General features: G+C 49.8%; 1 protein-coding gene across 1 annotated transcript; it reads left to right on the top strand.

Annotated features, from left to right (window-relative positions):
- Positions 1-13508: 13508 nt before the first annotated feature.
- LOC139682580 (feather keratin Cos2-2-like) lies at positions 13509-13838 on the top strand. The gene has a single exon (XM_071577038.1). It carries the CDS (start codon positions 13509-13511, stop codon positions 13836-13838), a length of 330 nt encoding a protein of 109 aa, XP_071433139.1.
- The last annotated feature ends 3016 nt before the right edge of the window (positions 13839-16854 follow it).

Raw genomic sequence — 16854 nt, 5'->3', positions numbered from 1 at the left:
AGCCCTTGGCAACATCATTCCACAACAACCTGCAAGACTTCTGACCATGGTGCTGGACTGAAGACTGAACTTTGGGACCTTGCATTTAGACTTACTGCCTATTGTTTCCTTATTCTGCTTTTTGTCTCTCTTCCCTACCTTTTTTGTCAATTCTACCCAATACCACCATAGTGGGCACCTATTGAACTCCCTCTCTCTGCAGTCCAGGCAGACGGACAACCTCACTCTTTGTAATGGCGCCTTTTGGTGCAATCTGTGAACTATCCCCTTTTCTTCTTTCAGCTCAATAAATTTCTTGTACAATCAAATCTGGGCCTCTGAGTTCTCCTTTCTGTGTCAAGTATTCCAGTTAGATCAGAATGAAGATGGAGGAAATGGAGGGTGGGACTCCCTGCAGCTGATTTTTTTGTGTGCCCTTTCCCTTGGAGCTGATAAACACATCCATTATTGCAGACGGGTCCAATGGAGACCACACACACCAATATGGTGATCAGGCAAATCCCAACTTTATTCAAATTAGACAACATTCATAACCTGAGATAACTCCGCCTCAGGCACAGCACATCTGACTCCATAGGCTAAGGTTAGAAACATGTACTTATAAGGTAAAATCCAAAGCCCCTTCCGGGTGAGATGCTGGTTTTGTTGTTGTTTGACCTCTGAGTCCGGTGTCACGTGGTTCTTCTGGACCCACCGGAGACAGTGGGCGGCAACAATCCATGGTTCCTTCTCAGAAATGACAATAAGAGAGAAGAGAGTCCCGAGAAATGTCAGTAGTGGGGGTGGGAAACAGGAACACCTGAGGAATCCCACAGCCATTGCCCTGCCTGCACCTCCCATACGTTAACGGATCTGCACAGCTTGTGTCCAGAGGCTGGGCTCTTTCATCTGTTAAGATTTGGATCAGCCACATTAAGGAGCTATTCTATGAAGAATTTTGTAGCTGGATATACCATGAATGAAGAGCCTGCACTAGAAATGATTCCTTGCAGGAAGGTCCACTGAAGTGGAGAGGAGTCCACAATGGAATAGGTACTGCTGACAGGACCTTTTATCCTACGAGGGAGCTCTGCTGGAACATTCTCTTTGCAGGTGTCCAGACAGGCTGGATACATTGGCCAAGCTAACAGTGTGAGGTTCAACAAGGCCAAGTTTCAGGTCCTAAACTTTGGCCACAATAAGCCTCTGCACATCTACAGGATGGGGACAGAGTGTTTGGAAAGAGGTCCAGGATAAAAGGGCCTGGGTTTGTTGGTGTATAGTGGCTGCACATGATCCAGAGTGTGCCCAGGTGGGCAAGAAGGCAGATGGATACCCAGCCTGTATCAGGAACAGTGTGAGCAGTAGAACCAGGGAAGTGATTGTCCCTTGTACTCTGTACTGGTGAGGCCACACCTCGACTGCTGTGTGCTGTTCTGGTTCGCCAATTGAGGAAGAACATTGAGGTGCTGGAGGAAATCCAGAGAGAGAACAATAAGCTGGAAAAGTGACTAGTGAGTAAGTCCTGCAAGAAGAGGCTGAGGGAGCTGCTGTTGTTTAGCTTGGAGAAGATGAATTCCGCTGTCCCTTTCCCCGACTCTGCTTTTCCAGCCTCTCATTCCTGACTCTCTCCGCACATCTGCTGCTGCCCTGTGCCAGCTGCAGAATTTTGTATTTTATAATGTTGACTTTCCTATTTTTGGTGGTTGCTGACCCCTCTAATTTCTCAAGGTCTCTGCAGGTCCTTCCTGTCTTCACAGGAGTCAACGTCTTCTGCCAGTTCTGTGTCATCTGCACACTTGCTCAGTAGCCCTTCCAGTCCTGCATCCAAGTCATTTATAAAGATGTTGAACAACACAGGCCCAAAATGGAGCCCTATGGAACCCAGTTAGTGACCGGATGCCACTCTGATGTCACCTCAGTCACTGTCATCCTTTGTGGTCTACCCATGAGCCAGTTGCTCACCCACCATAGGATGTGTTTTTGCAGCTGTGGGCTGGACAGTTTGTCCAGAAGTATTCCATAAGAGACAGGATTGAAAGCTTTACTGAAATCCATAAAGATGACATCAGTTGGCTTCCCCTGATCAGTCCAATGGGTTACATTGTAGGTAAGAAATCAGTTTGGATAAGCAGGACTTGACCCACAGGAAGCTGTGCTGGCTGTGGCCAAAGACTGTGTTGTCTTTCAGGTGTTTTTCAGTACTCCCAAGAAAAACATTTTCCATAACTTTACTATGCACTGATGTGACACTGACAGGCCTGTAGTTTGCAGGATGCTACTTCTTGCCCTTTCTGAAAATAAGGACAATTTTTCCAGAGCTTCCAATCAGTCAGGACTCACCAATGCTAAATGCAGGGGAACAACCACTATTCTTGTCCTGATGGCAAATATATTCCCGATACAGGTCAGGATGCCACCTGGGCACATTCTGGATCATGTGTAGTCACCATCCATGAGCACTCCCAGGTCCCTTTCTGCTGGCCCTCTTTCCAAGCACTCCGAGTCCAGCCTCTAGAGCTGTGTGGGGTTACTGTGGTCCAAGAGTAGGACCTGACACTTGGTCATGTTGAACCTCACACTGTTGGCTCAGCCCATGTATCCAGCCAGCCTAGAGGCCTCTGCAGAGGGAAGGTTCCAGTGTAGCTCCATGACTGGATAGCAGGTCCTACCAGCAGGCCCTATTCCATTGTGGACCTCTCTCTACTGCAGTGGATATTCTTGCCAGAAATCTTTCCTAGAGCAGGCTCTTAAGAGGGTCACATCCTCCTTTATGTTATATCCACATGGAAGGGACTTCAAGGAAGAGCTGATCCCAATCAAATCTTTTGGGTCACTGATCTCAATCCTAACTGATGAAACAGGTCAGCCCTACCTGTCTGGACAAAAGCTGGGTAGTATGGTCAATAGGAAGGAGGTGTAGGAAGGGAGGAGGTTCTGGTCTGTCCCCACCCATTACTGTGTCAGAATACCCACACCTCTCACATTTGGACCAATCTTCTCACTAATGGTAACTCCTGTGGAGTAGCCATGGATGTGTTGTCAGCTCCATGGGAAACGAAAAAATAAATAACTACAGGAAGTCCCACCCTCTGCTTTCTTCACTGTTTAACCTCAGCTCCCTGGAAAAGTTTCTTGAGAAGGTAAGAGACCTCAGAGGCCCAGGTTTGGATCATAAGCAATTTATTTAAGCTAAACAAGAAAAGGGGAGAGATCACAGAGGATATCAGGACCAGCCAATAACATGCTGTGGCAGTTTCTGTCTACCTGGGCTGCAGAGGGACGGAGGTGAAAAGGTCCCCACTCGGTTGCAATTGGGTGGTATTGACAGCAAAGAAATGGAAGGCGAGAGAGAAAAAATGCAGAAGGAAAGAATAGGCAGAAAGTTTAAATACAAAGCTCTGCGTTCAGTCCAGCACCATGATCAGAGGTCTTGCAGGTTGTTGTGGAATGACGTTGCCAGAGGCTTTAGCAGGGGGGACATCTGCTACAGCAGCAGCTGGTGATGCAGGAGAGGTCAAAGCTCCCGGAGTTGATGGGCACTCCGTCACTGCTGAGGATGCTGCCAATGGCAGCGGAGGTGGAGGATCCCACCACGGTGTTCTGTGGGAAGGAACTGAGGATGGGGCCGGGCAGGGTCACCACCATGGGCGAGGGCTGGATGGCAACGATGGAATCCTGGCACTGCCTGACACAGCACTCATTGCAGCTGTTGGCCAGCGGGGTCGGGCCGCAGGGCTGGCAGCAAGGGCTGCAGGGCTGGCACTGTTGGCACTTCTCAGCACACGCCATGTCTCGAACCTGCTGCTGCACCTGGGAGAGAGGGCAGGGAGAGGCAGAGCACAAACACACCTGAGGAACAGCCAGCAAAGCAGCAACGGGGAGCCAAGTCACGTGCTGCTGTTTGTGCAGGGAGAGGCTGTGCAGGGGGTAACAAGGGAGCCTTTCCCTGAGCCCAACAAGTCCTTCAGTGTTCAGCCATGCCCAGAAATGCTTCTGCATAAGCTGCAGGGAAATAACTCCCTCAAAACAGCCTCAGCATCTATCCAGACGGAGATGATCTCTTCTCTACCCACATGACCGTAATCCGAGAGTACTCGTAGAAGAGCAAGGAAAAGAGCTGGACTGGAAAGCTCGACCCTATTCTAGAGGATGGAGGAGAAAGGGGATTTCCACTTACCTGTTTCCCAGGAGAAGGAGGTGACAGAACTGTTGTAGCGGGTCACCAGTTAGACTGGCTTTTATACTGACCCCACAGTGCCTCAGAGCACAAAGTTGTGGTACATAAGTGACAATTTTCTGCATGATCCCAATAACTCAGTGAATGATATGTGTTGTTCTTTCCTTTAACACTGACTTTGCACTTCCTAGCCTATGTCATGCTTATTTCCTCAGGGACACTTGTGAGTGCTGGTATAAGAGGTTCCAGGATTTCCTTTGTCAAAGATATATGAGTGTGGGCAGATGACAAGAACTAAGTGCAGAAAGATTCCAGCTGAGGCAGGTGATTCCAGCCTGTGGTAGTCTGCTGGATTTTTGGAATGCCACTGGATTTTTCTAATTTGTGAAGGGCCCATCTGCTCCCAATTCTCAGGTCCTTTCCTGATCACACAAGGCACCACCTGAGAATGGGCCTTGTCTTGCTGGTCACACCCATTGGCTTCCTCCTCTTCTTTGGCAGTCCTTGAGACTCCTCTGACACTGCTGCTTGAACATCTGTGCTGCTCAGAGTGCCTTAGCCCTGTTTTGGCAGGGAGATCCCTGGCACCTCCTCCTTCCCATCCCTTCCCCTGGCGTGTGTCCCCTGTGCTGATCCGCAATAATGTGTTTGGGAGTGTGACTGTGCATGTTTTATGGAGCTGTCCCCATGCTCCAAGGGGGATGGAAAAAGAAATGTCAAGTTTCTAACTCAGCAATATGTCTAGTGAGTGTATTTCCTGGGTTTTAGTGACAGCCTGCAGAGTTCCATGGTACTCAGGAGAATCCCGACCCGTGAAGAATCCCAACCCCAGGCCAGCCCTGTTCATGCGGCCTCCAGACAGCCCTGGGGCACTGAGATGTTTCCCAGGGACCTTGCTCCTGTCTCATGTAGAAGCCAAGGTAGGGCTCCAGGTGAACTCAAGCACAACTCAGGGGAGCCCTTGCATGGTGAGCCAAACACTGAAGGTTGGGAGCAGCTGGACATCTTAGAATCATAGAATCATAGAATCAATTCGGTTGGAAAAGACCTTCAAGATTATTGAGTCCAACCCTTGGTCCAGCTCTAGTCCATTTACTACTAGATCATGGAACTTAGTGCCACGGCCAATCTGCGTTTAAAAATCTCCAGGGATGGTGAATCCACCACCTCTCTGGGCAGCTGTGCTGGTTTAAAGGTGAACCAGCAGGGGAAATGAACTCACCACGAGAGAGATTATAAGTCAGAGCTAAAATTTAATAATAATATTACAATAGCAACACTGACACACAAGGGAGAATGCTTTCAACTCACAAAACCCCAGCAGTATGACCCAGTGTCCTGGGGCACAAACCCAAGGGGGTTTGTTTGCCCTTGTGCTGAGACCCCTGTGGTTCCCCCAAGTCCAGAGCAAAAGGAAAAGAAAAACCAGTTGGTGCAGGCGAGGGCTGTGGTCTGGGCGAGAGCGGGGATCTCCTCCTGTTGAGGTCCTGCTGCTGCTCTGGATCCGACGAGAAGTTCCCAAGGTCTTCTTACCCACCACTTATGTACCCTCAGGGAGCACCCAGTCCCTTCCCCTGGGCGGGGACTCACACAATGGGTGATTAACTCTGGGAGCCAGGGGGTGTTGAACTGTTGATGGCCCATTAGCAGCTCCGCCCCCCTCAGGCTGGGTGTGAAAGTGATAGTGGCTCCCTGGGCAGCTGCTGCTAATGGTCCATTGTCCTTGGGGAATGAATAGAGGGGGTAGAACACACAGCTTTGATCACCCCCACACAGGGTTAGCTGGTCCCTCCTGTTGAACTAGGACAGCAGCCCATTCCAATGCCTCATTACTCTCTCTGGAAAGAAATTTTTCTGATATCCAACTTCAATTTCCTCTGGCAGAGCTTAAGCCCATTGTGCCCCCTTGTCCTATTGCTGAGTGCCTGGGAGAAGAGACCAGCCCCCACCTGGCTATAACTTCCCTTCAGGGAGTTATAGACAGTGATGAGGTCACCTCTGAGCCTCTTCTTCTCCAGGCTAAACACCCCCAGCTCCCTCAGCCTCTCCCCATAGGACTTGTGCTCCAGTCCCTTCACCAGCCTTGTTGCTCTTCTCTGGACTTGTTCCAGCACCTCAATATCCTTTCTGAACTGACGGGCCCAGAACTGAACACAACACTCAAGGTGTGGTCTCACCAACGCAGAGTACAGCGGAAGGGTCACTTCCCTGGTCCTGCTGGCCGTGCTATTTTTGATCCAGGCCAGGTTGCCATTGGCCTTCTTGGCCACCTGGGCACACTGTTGGCTCCTGTTGAGCTTCCTGTCAATTAGTACCCCAAGGTCTCTTTCTGCCTGGCTGCTCTCCAGCCACTCTGTGCCCAGCCTGGAGCGCTGCAGGGGGTTGTTGTGGCCAAAGTGCAGGACCTGCACTTGGCCTTGTTGAACTTCATCCCACTGGAATCAGCCCATCTCTCAAGACTATCCAGATCCCTCTGCAGACCCTTCCTGCCTTCCTATCATCAGGAATTACAAATATCCACCAGAATGTCCCAGGCTGGCATCACCTGCCTTCTCTGGATCCCATGTGAATTTATTTAGGAACATATGCCTACACTCACACATCCTTGCCCCCAGAAATCCAAAATCCTCTCATACCAGCTCTCACAAGTGTCCCTGAGGGAATAGGCATGACACATTCCTGGAAATGCAAAGTCAGCATAGAGGGAAACAGTAATTCATGCCATCTCATTCCCTGTGATGTGTCTGTTCTTTGGGATCATGCAGGAAAATTGCCACTTATGCAGAATGGCTTTTGGCCCTGAGGCACTGTGGGGCCTGTATAAAAGCCAGTCTAACTGGTGACTCTCTCAAACACTTCTGTCACCTCCTTCTCCTGGGAAACAGGTGAGTAGAAATATGCTTTTCTCCTCCGTCCTCTCTAGGACAGGGTCAAGATTTCCAGCCCAGCCCTGCTTCTTGGTCATCTGTGAGTGCTTTCTGATCATAGTGGTTTGGGCAGAGAGGAGATTGTCTGTTCCAGATAGAGGCTGAGGCTGGGCTGATGCCATTTATTTCCTGCAGCTTATGCAGGAGCATCCCTGGGCCTGGCTGAAGTCTGAAACACATGCTGGGCTCAGAGAAAGGCTCCCTTGTTTCCCCCAGAACAGCCTCTCCCTGCCCAAACAGCAGCACGTGACTTGACTCCCCGTTGCTGCTTTGTTGGCTGTTCCTCAGGTGTGTTTGTGCTCTACCTCTCCCTGCCCTCTCTCCCAGGTGCAGCAGCAGGTTCGAGACATGGCACGTGCTGAGAAGTGCCAACAGTGCCAGCCCTGCAGCCCTTGCTGCCAGCCCTGCGGCCCGACCCCGCTGGCCAACAGCTGCAATGAGTGCTGTGTCAGGCAGTGCCAGAGCTCCACTGTCGTCATTGAGCCGCCTGCTGTGCTGGTGACCCTGCCCGGCCCCATCCTCAGCTCCTTCCCACAGAACACCGTGGTGGGATCCTCCACCTCCGCTGCCATTGGCAGCATCCTCAGCTGTGACGGAGTGCCCATCAACTCCGGGGGCTTTGACCTCTCCTGCATCACCAGCAGCTGCTGTAGCAGATGTCCCCCCTGCTAAAGCCTCTGGCAACGTCATTCCACAACAACCTGCAAGACCTCTGATCATGGTGCTGGACTGAAGACTGAACTTTGGGACCCTACATTTAGACTTTCTGACTATTGTTTCCTTCTTCTGCTTTTTTCTCTCTCTTCCTTTCCTTCCCTGTCAATAACACCCAATGCCACCCTACTGGGGACATTTTTACCTCTGTCTCTCTGCAGCCCAGCAGTTAAACGGCCCCACTGCACGTTACTGGCTGCTGGTGGTTGTTCCCTTCTGTGAGCTGCCTCCTTTTCTCCTTTAGAGTCAATAAAGTTCTTGTTCATCCAAACCTGGGCCTCTGAGTTATCTTTCCTTCACTGGCAACTCATCAAGAGATCTCAGTGTGCCCAGGCAGGAAAGACGGCCAATGGCATCCTGGCCTGTAACAGGAATAGTTTGGCCAGCAGGACTAGAATAGTGATTGTTCCCCTGTACTCAGCACTGCTGAGTCCTGACTGACTAGAAGCTGAAGAAAATTGTCCTGATTTTCAGGAAGGGCAGAAAGTGGATCCTGAAAATTTCAGGCCTTTCAGTGTCCCTTCAGTATCTGGTAAGTTATGGAGGATATTGTTCCTGAGGTATTGAAAAACACTGGAAAGACAAGGCAGTCACTGAGTCATGGCCCAATGACACAGCCAGCAAACCTTCTTGTGGGTCACCTGCTTATCCAACTAGATTTTCACATATGACAAGGTAACCCATCTGGTTGATGAAGGAAAGCCATTGATGCCATCTTTATGGATTTCAGTAAAGCTTTCGATCCTGTCTCTTATGGGATCTTTCTGGACAAACTGCCCAGCCCACCGCTGCATAAACACATCATGTGGTGGGTGAGCAGCTGGCTCATGGTTAGACCATAAAGATGACTGGAGAGACATTAGACTGGTAGGCTGCCACTAGTGAGGTTCCACAGGGCTCCATTTTGGGCCTGTGATCTTCAACATCTTCATAAATGACTTGGATGCAGGACTGGAAGGGCTACTGAGCAAGTGTGCAGATGACACAGAAGTGGCAGAAGGTGTTGCCTCCCACGAAGACAGGGAGGACTTGCAGAGAGACTTCAACAACTCAGAGGACTGGATAATTGTCAGAGTAGACCCGGGGTTTATGCAGTCGCAAAATTACTACAAGAGATGGATAGACGAGGACGCCAAATTACAGGAACCCGGCTCCTCGAATATGGAAGCTCTGCAAGAGATCTATAAGGACTTTAATAAGTTCACACCCTATATTGATGTTTCCCCAGTTTAAAAGTTATACCCTTAATGTGGCTACCCTGGTTATTTTTCCCCTTGTCGTTCCTTATCCAAGTTTCCTCCTCCCACAAAACCCTCCGGGTCGCAGCGCCCTCTCCTGGTGCGACCCAGCCATTGGGGGCGGTTGCCGGCGGCGCTGCCTACGAGGCGCCGCTGGAGCACAGCCGGGGGCTGTCCTCGCCTCAGAGTGCCGAAAGCCCTACGGTAGAATTTCCCCACCCACCTCGTTCTCCTATTGGTCCTTTTGCCGCTCCTCCCCTTCGTCCTTCCCTTCGTTTGCATGCACCCAATGAACTGTGTTACTCCGCCCCGTCTCCTCCCAGTCTCCACCCCTCTTCCCCGCCTACGTCCAGGGAATTCCCATGCTCTCCTTAAAAGCTAGTGCACGGCATTAAACTTGGCTTTTCCTCGTGGACTCCTGGCAAGTGCAGACTTGGTCCATTCGGGGCGGTCGCCGGGCCGGGGGCGGGAGGAGCCGACCTCGCTTCTAAGGGGCCTGATCCTAGGGAGCCCTGCTTGCCAATTTCCTAGCCTTGTTCCTGGAAGCAGAATCCTTTCCACCGTATCAGTGGGCCTTTTTCAATCCGCTGATAGATAATCATCAACCACAGGAAGGTCGACAAGGGGAAATGGCAAGTTCTGAGGGTGGAAAGAAGAGTCGAGAAAGGGTCCTGGGGATTCACCTTCTCCAGGCTGAAAAACAGCAGCTCCCTAAATATGTCCACATAGTTTTACTTTCTAGTCCTTTCTCACGCTCCTTTGTCTTTCGGTGGACTTTCTATAGCACCTCAATGTCCTTCCTGAATTGAGAGGCCACAACAGCATACAGCACTCGAGGTGTGGCCACACCAGTGCAAGGGACAATCACTTCCCTGGTTCTATTGCTCACAATGTTCCTAATACAGGCTGGAGTGCCATTGGCCTTCTTGCCCACCTGCAGACACTCTGGATCATGAGCAGCCATTATCCACTGGAAACCTTACAAGCCGTTTTATGCTCAGCTGCTTTCCAAACACTCTGACTCCACCCTGTAGATCTGTAGAGGCTTATTGGGACAAAAGTGTGAGACCTGACACTTGAGTTCTGTAATTTCAAACTTTTGACTTGTCTAATGTATCCAGCCTGTCTGGACACTTCTGCAAAGAGAATGTTCCAGCAGAGCTTCCTCAGAGGATAACAGGTCCTGTCAGCAGAACCTATTCAGATATGGGCTCCTCTCCACTTCAGTGGACATTCCTGCAAGGAATCATTTCTGGTGCAGGCTCTGCTTAGGGACACAGCTTCCTTCATGGTACATCAAGCTGCAAAGGTCTCCATACAATAGCCCTTGAGTGTGGACGATCCCAATCCCAAGAGATGAAACAGCCCAGCCCTGTTCCTCTGGACACAAGCTGTGCAGATCCTTTAATGTATGGGAGGTGCAGGCAGGGCTATGGCTGTGGGATTTCCCAAGTGTCCCTCTTTCCCACTCCCACTACTGACATTTCTTGGGACATCTTCTATCTGGTGGTAATTTTTGAGGAGGAGCCATGGAGGTGTTTATCAGCTCCAAGGGAAAAGCCATAATGAAAAATCCACTGCAGGGAGTACCACCACCTGTTTCTTCGATTTTCTTCCTGATCTAACTAGAATACTTGGAAACGAAAGGAGGACTAAAACACCCAGATTTGGATGCACAGGAACTTTATTGAGTTTAAAGATGAAAAGGAGGTGGCTCAGAGAAGGGCACCAGCAGCAGCAGCAGCCGCTAACATGCAGTGGGATTGTCTGTCTGCTGTGCAGCACTGAGAGAGAGGTCAAAAGGTCCCCAGTAGGGTGACATTGGGTGGTGCACAAAGGAAAGGACGGGGAGTAAGAAACAAAAAGAAGAAGAAGAAGGAAACAATAGGCAGAAAGTCTGAATACAATATCGCAAATTTCAGTCTTCAGTCGAGCACCATGATCAGAGGTCTTGCAGGTTGTTGTGGAATGACGTTGCCAGAGGCTTTAGCAGGGGGGACATCTGCTACAGCAGCGGCTGGTGATGCAGGAGAGGTCAAAGCCCCCGGAGTTGATGGGCACTCCGTCACAGCTGAGGATGCTGCCAACGGCAGCGGAGGTGGAGGATCCCACCACGGTGTTCTGTGGGAAGGAGCTGAGGATGGGGCCGGGCAGGGTCACCAGCACAGCAGGCGGCTCAATGACGACAGTGGAGCTCTGGCACTGCCTGACACAGCACTCATTGCAGCTGTTGGCCAGCGGGGTCGGGCCGCAGGGCTGGCAGCAAGGGCTGCAGGGCTGGCACTGCTGGCACTTCTCAGCACACGCCATGTTTCAAGCCTGCTGCTGCACCTGGGAGAGAGGGCAGGGAGAGGCAGAGCACAAACACACCTGAGGAACAGCCAGAAATGCAGCAACGGGGAGTCAAGTCACGTGCTGCTGTTTGGGCAGGGAGAGGCTGTTCTGGGGGAAACAAGGGAGCATTTCCCTGAACCCAATAGCTCCTTTAGAGTTCAGGCAGGTCTGGAGATGTTCCTGCCTAAACTGCAAGAAAATAACTCCCTCCTCTCTCCAGAACAGTGTCCCCTCTGCCCACACAAGCACGACCAAAGAGGACTAGCAGAAGACAAAGGAGCAGGAACAGGCTGGAAAGCTTGACCCTGTTCTAGAGAGGATGGAGGAGAAAGAGGATATCCACTCACCTGTTTCCCAGGAGAAGGAGGTGACAGAAGTGTTTGAGAGAGTCACCAGTTAGACTGGCTTTTATACTGACCCCACCAGTGCCTCGGGGCCTCAAGGTCAAGTGACAATTTTCCTGCATGATCCTAAGAAAAGAAAACATCTTAAGGAATGAGATGGCATGAATTACTGTTTCCCTCTATGCTGACTTTGCACTTCCTGCCATATGTCATTGCCATTTCCCCCGGGGACATTTGTGAGTGTTGGTATGAGAGGTTCCAGGATTTCTTCTGGTAAGGATGTGTCTCTGTGGGTAGATGTTCTTAACGGAATGTACAAGGGATCCAGAAGAGGCAGGTGATGCCAGCCTGGGGCATTCTGCTAGATATTTGTAATTCCTGCTGATAGGAAGAGGTCCAGCTGCTCCCAGCTTTCCAGTCTTTGGCTTCTCACACAAGTGCTCCCCTGAGCTGTGCCTGAGTTCACCTGGAGCCCTACCAGGGGTTCTGCAGGAGACAGGAGCAAGGTCCCTGGGAAACATCTCAGTGCCCCAGGGCTGTCTGGAGGCCGCATGAACAGGGCTGGCCTGGGGTTGGGATTCTTCACGGGTCGGGATTCTCCTGAGTACCATGGAACTCTCCAGGCTGTCACTAAAATCCAGGAAATACACTCAGTAGATATATTGCTGAGTTAGAAACTTGACATTTCCTTTTCCATCCCCCTCGGAGCATGGGGACAGCTCCATAAAACATGCACAGTCACACTCCCAAACACATTATTGCAGATCGGCACAGGGGACACACGCCAGGGGAAGGGATGGGAAGGAGGGGGTGCCAGGGATCTCCCTGCCAAAACAGGGCTAAGGCACTCTGAGCAGCACAGATGTTCAAGCAGCAGTGCCAGAGGAGTCTCAAGGACTGCCAAAGAGGAGGAGGAAGCCAATGGGTGTGACCAGCAAGACAAGGCCCATTCTCAGGTGGTGCCTTGTGTGATCAGGAAAGGACCTGAGAACTGGGAGCAGATGGTGTCCCTTATGAATCACAAAAATCTAGTACCGTTTCAAACATCCAGCAGAGTGCCCCAGGCTGGCATCACCTACCTCCTCTGGATCCCTTCTATACTTAGTGCATGTCTTCTGGCCACAGTCACACATCCTTGCCCTCAGGAGATCCTGGAAACGCTCATACCAACACTCACAAGTGTTCCTGAGAGAATGGAAATGACATAGGCCAGGCAATGCAATATCAGTGTGGAGGGAAAGAGCAAGTCTTGCCATGTCATTCCCAAAGATCTTTTCATTCACTGGAATCATGCACAAAAATTGTCACTTATGTAGCAGGATTCTGTGCCCTGAGGCACTGTGGGGCCAGTATAAAAGCCAGTCTAACTGGTGACTTTTCGAAACACTGCTGTCAGCTCCTCATTATTAGAATCAGGTGAGTGGAAACCCTCTTTCTCCTCCAATCTCTCTAGGACAGGGTCAAGCTTTCCAACCCATCCCTGCTCCTTGCTTTGCAAGTGGTCTCAGCTTGTAGTCCTGTAGGCAGAGGAGACACCTGAACAGAGACTGAGGCTGGGCTGAGATTATTTTCCTGCAGCTTAGGCAGGAGCATTTCTCGGCCTTCCTGAAGTCTCAAGCACATGTTGGGCTCAGGGAAAGCCTCCCTTGTTTCCTTGTGCACAGACTCTCCCTGACCAAACAGCATCACATGCCTTGGCTCCCTGTTGCTGCTTTGCTGGCTGTTCCTCAGAGGTGTGTGTGCTCTGCTTCCCCCCTGCCCTCTGTCCCAGGTGCAGCAGCAGGTTCGAGACATGGCGTGTGCTGAGAAGTGTCAACAGTGCCAGCCCTGCAGCCCTTGCTGCCAGCCCTGCGGCCCGACCCCGCTGGCCAACAGCTGCAATGAGTGCTGTGTCAGGCAGTGCCAGAGCTCCACTGTCGTCATTGAGCCGCCTGCTGTGCTGGTGACCCTGCCCGGCCCCATCCTCAGCTCCTTCCCACAGAACACCGTGGTGGGATCCTCCACCTCCGCTGCCGTTGGCAGCATCCTCAGCAGTGATGGAGTGCCCATCAACTCCGGGGGCTTTGACCTCTCCTGCATCACCAGCAGCTGCTGTGGCAGCAGAAGGTGCCCTCCTTGCTAAAGACACCAGTGACAAAGCAATCAAAAAGGCCAAACGATGAGTCCAGACTGAACAACAAAGGTCTTGACCATTGTTTTCAGAAGGACTGAGCATATGACTCTCTTCCTGCAAAGAGTGTCAACTCTCTGGATGGTGCCAGCCTGGACTTTTTGAAGACATGACCTTTGCCTCTCTTTCCTGTCCTTTCTCCTTTTCTCCCTTTTTCCTGTATTATTTCCTGTTTCTGTCAGTCTTGATGCTCACCAAAAGCAGAGTAGAATGGACTTGCCTCACTCTTCCTGTGTGCGGAACTGTCTTCTTACTGCCCATGGGGATCTCTTTCCTGTAGCCTCTTCTTAGTGACATCTGGTTTCTTTCCTTAGACTCATTAAACTCTGCTGATTTACGGTTTCTGGATTTTTGTTGTCATTTCCTCTCCAGACCCTCTCTAAGCCTTCCTGGGAGAAAGGAGATGCACTGGGAAGAAGCAGCCTCTTTCTGGTTCCCAAGGACTTCATTCTCCCATGGGTGATCAGCAGTTCCCCTGACACACAGGACAGTCCCCCTTGCTGCAGATGGACATGTGCTGGAGAAACATGCAGATACAGAATATGGTCAAGAGGGAGAAATCACCCTGGCTTGAGCCCAGAGCCTCCTCCTCACCTTCCCACCCATCTCCAGGAGAAGGGGCCATGGCATGGATCCTAGGATAGCTTGAGCAAGTCCCCTGCTCTTCCATCACAGCCATGCAGTGCCCAGGCAGCCTCAGATGTTCACTGTACACATTTGCAGGACTGAGGTGCTTTGCAGAGGGCACATCCCCCACTGCCATCACACTTCCAGGACAGGCAAAGTTATTCCCATGGACTGCGAGGATGACACAGACAAGTAACTGCCAGTTCCTGCCACCGGTACCATAGAGAGAGCACGGATGAGAATGGCCCTCGCTCTCTCTTTGCAGCATTTGGCAACTGCAAACCCATCCTGGGAGTCAAAGGAGGAAGAAGATTTCCATGGCAGAAACTCTCTCATCAACTTGTCTTTTTCCCTGAGGCCACAACACCAGCCCCTCACAGAAAGACAAACTTCATTCACAGATCTCTGGCTGCATAGGGAAAATTAGGGATGTCAGGGGAGAACTGAGGCCACTTTCCCCAGAGCTCAACTTTGCACAGAAGGGTCTCCTGCCCGCATGCCAAGACAAGAGAACTCTTCCATGCCCCTTCTCCCATATCCCACCACTCCTGAAGCCTGTAGCTTATGGGGAACAGCCTTTGGTGCCTCAACCTCAGAAACTTGGGACTACAAATACAGCTGAGATCTTCTGAAAGGGCTATCTGGAAACATGCAGAGTGGATGGCTGGAAAATACAGGCAGAGAAGGATGGATGGTTGGGACAAGAAAAGCATGTGGAAGGGTGTTGCTGACCATGCTCTGGTGAGACCGCACACACCAATATGATGTTCAAGCAAATTCCAAGTTTATTCAAAAACACAGGTATATATCACCTTAAGTGACCCCTCCCTAGGTGCGGTGGTCTGACTCCAATTGGTTGAGGCTGGAAACATGTCCTTTTAAGGTGAAAATGAAACTTGTAAGGTGTTCCTTCAGACCCACCAAAATCAGAGACGGCAACATCTCCCCCTTTTGTTTCAAAGAAAAAGCAAAAACGCAACCACATAATACACATAACAACACTGCAATTTTAAATCTTAGCTCCTTAGCTTACTTATCCAACAGGGAAATTGTTACCATTAGGAAACTACCCAGATTCGTGCATATTGCAACTTGAACTGAAAGGCTGAGAAATTGAAAATTGAGGAAAAACATTTTGAAAATCTTAAATTTTGCTAATTCAAGACTTAACAGCGTGTTTTTCGGGTTACACATCCCTATCTCCCCCTCTCTTTTCAAAATAGACCTTTGGAAGGAGGTACAGTAACTTTTCTAAACTAACACAAATTAATACATGACTAAGACATGTATGCTTGGAATTTACAAACTTACGACTAGTGCAAAACAAGAAACTTTTCTCTCACATGTGAGGTTGTGGTCCTTTCTGTACAGTCGTCACTGCACAGACTACTGTAAACAAAACTACAAGTTTTATTAAATTTTGTGCAAAGTGTCCAAGAGTGCAGAGTGACTTTACTTTGCAAAGAAGTAAGTTCAGTCCAGCTGAGCTAAATCTTCTTATGCAATATTTCAAGGTCAATTCTCAAAACTTCTGTGTGGCCACTACAGAGGTTTGAGAATGAAGCTTTGATTTTCAGTCACTTTATACACTTTTGGTAAAGCAGTAAACAAGTGTGAATTCACCGAGAAAATTCACAAAGGCTAAACATAACCATTTACATTCTGCAGAAAATGTTCAGCAGCTGAGGGGACAGGTGTCCTTATCCCTACAGCCTGCTGGGCAACTTGGCAGTGCAGTAAGCTCAAAACTGCACTTTAACTGAAAATTAACAGAATTTCAAAATACAGGTTAAAAAACATGCTAACTTGAACTGGACTGTTCTTGTTTGATTGGACAGTTAATGACTAGTCCTGCAAATAAGAACAGTCAAACAAATCATAATAACAACCAGAATCAATACTCCTTGTATCAGCGCTGCTTCTTGCCAGGTTATTAGGCTCAGGGAATAAACCCATTTCTTTAAAGGAGAAATGTTAACTGTTAGCTTGTCTTGTATTTTATCATGGGCTTCTTTGGAGTGCATGCTAAATTCTGTGGAACATATCCCTTTAAACTCATCACATTGGTAACCATGAATCATCAACAAAAATCTTAGGGCTTCTCTGTTTTGTAATACTGCTTGTTCTATCCTATCAGCATCTGTTGAGAAATCATTAAGAATTTTGGCAATGATGTTTAGTTGTTCCTGCATCCAGTAGTTAAGCATTTGCACTAAACGTAATGCTCTGTCTACACCAACTGGGGAAAAAACTGCTGCTAGCAAATTTCTTGTATCACTCCAATGTTCTATGGTGTTTTCCTCAGCTTGAGGACTAGACCACTTAACATGCTCTTGTATTG

Source organism: Pithys albifrons, chromosome 25, assembly GCF_047495875.1.
Source record: "Pithys albifrons albifrons isolate INPA30051 chromosome 25, PitAlb_v1, whole genome shotgun sequence".
Classification (NCBI taxonomy): Eukaryota; Metazoa; Chordata; class Aves; order Passeriformes; family Thamnophilidae; genus Pithys; species Pithys albifrons.
This window is presented reverse-complemented; position numbering and strand designations above follow the sequence as displayed.

Bases quoted from the DNA above. Each gene is read 5' to 3' on its own strand.
- LOC139682580 (XM_071577038.1), top strand. From the start codon at position 13,509: ATGGCGTGTGCTGAGAAGTGTCAACAGTGCCAGCCCTGCAGCCCTTGC.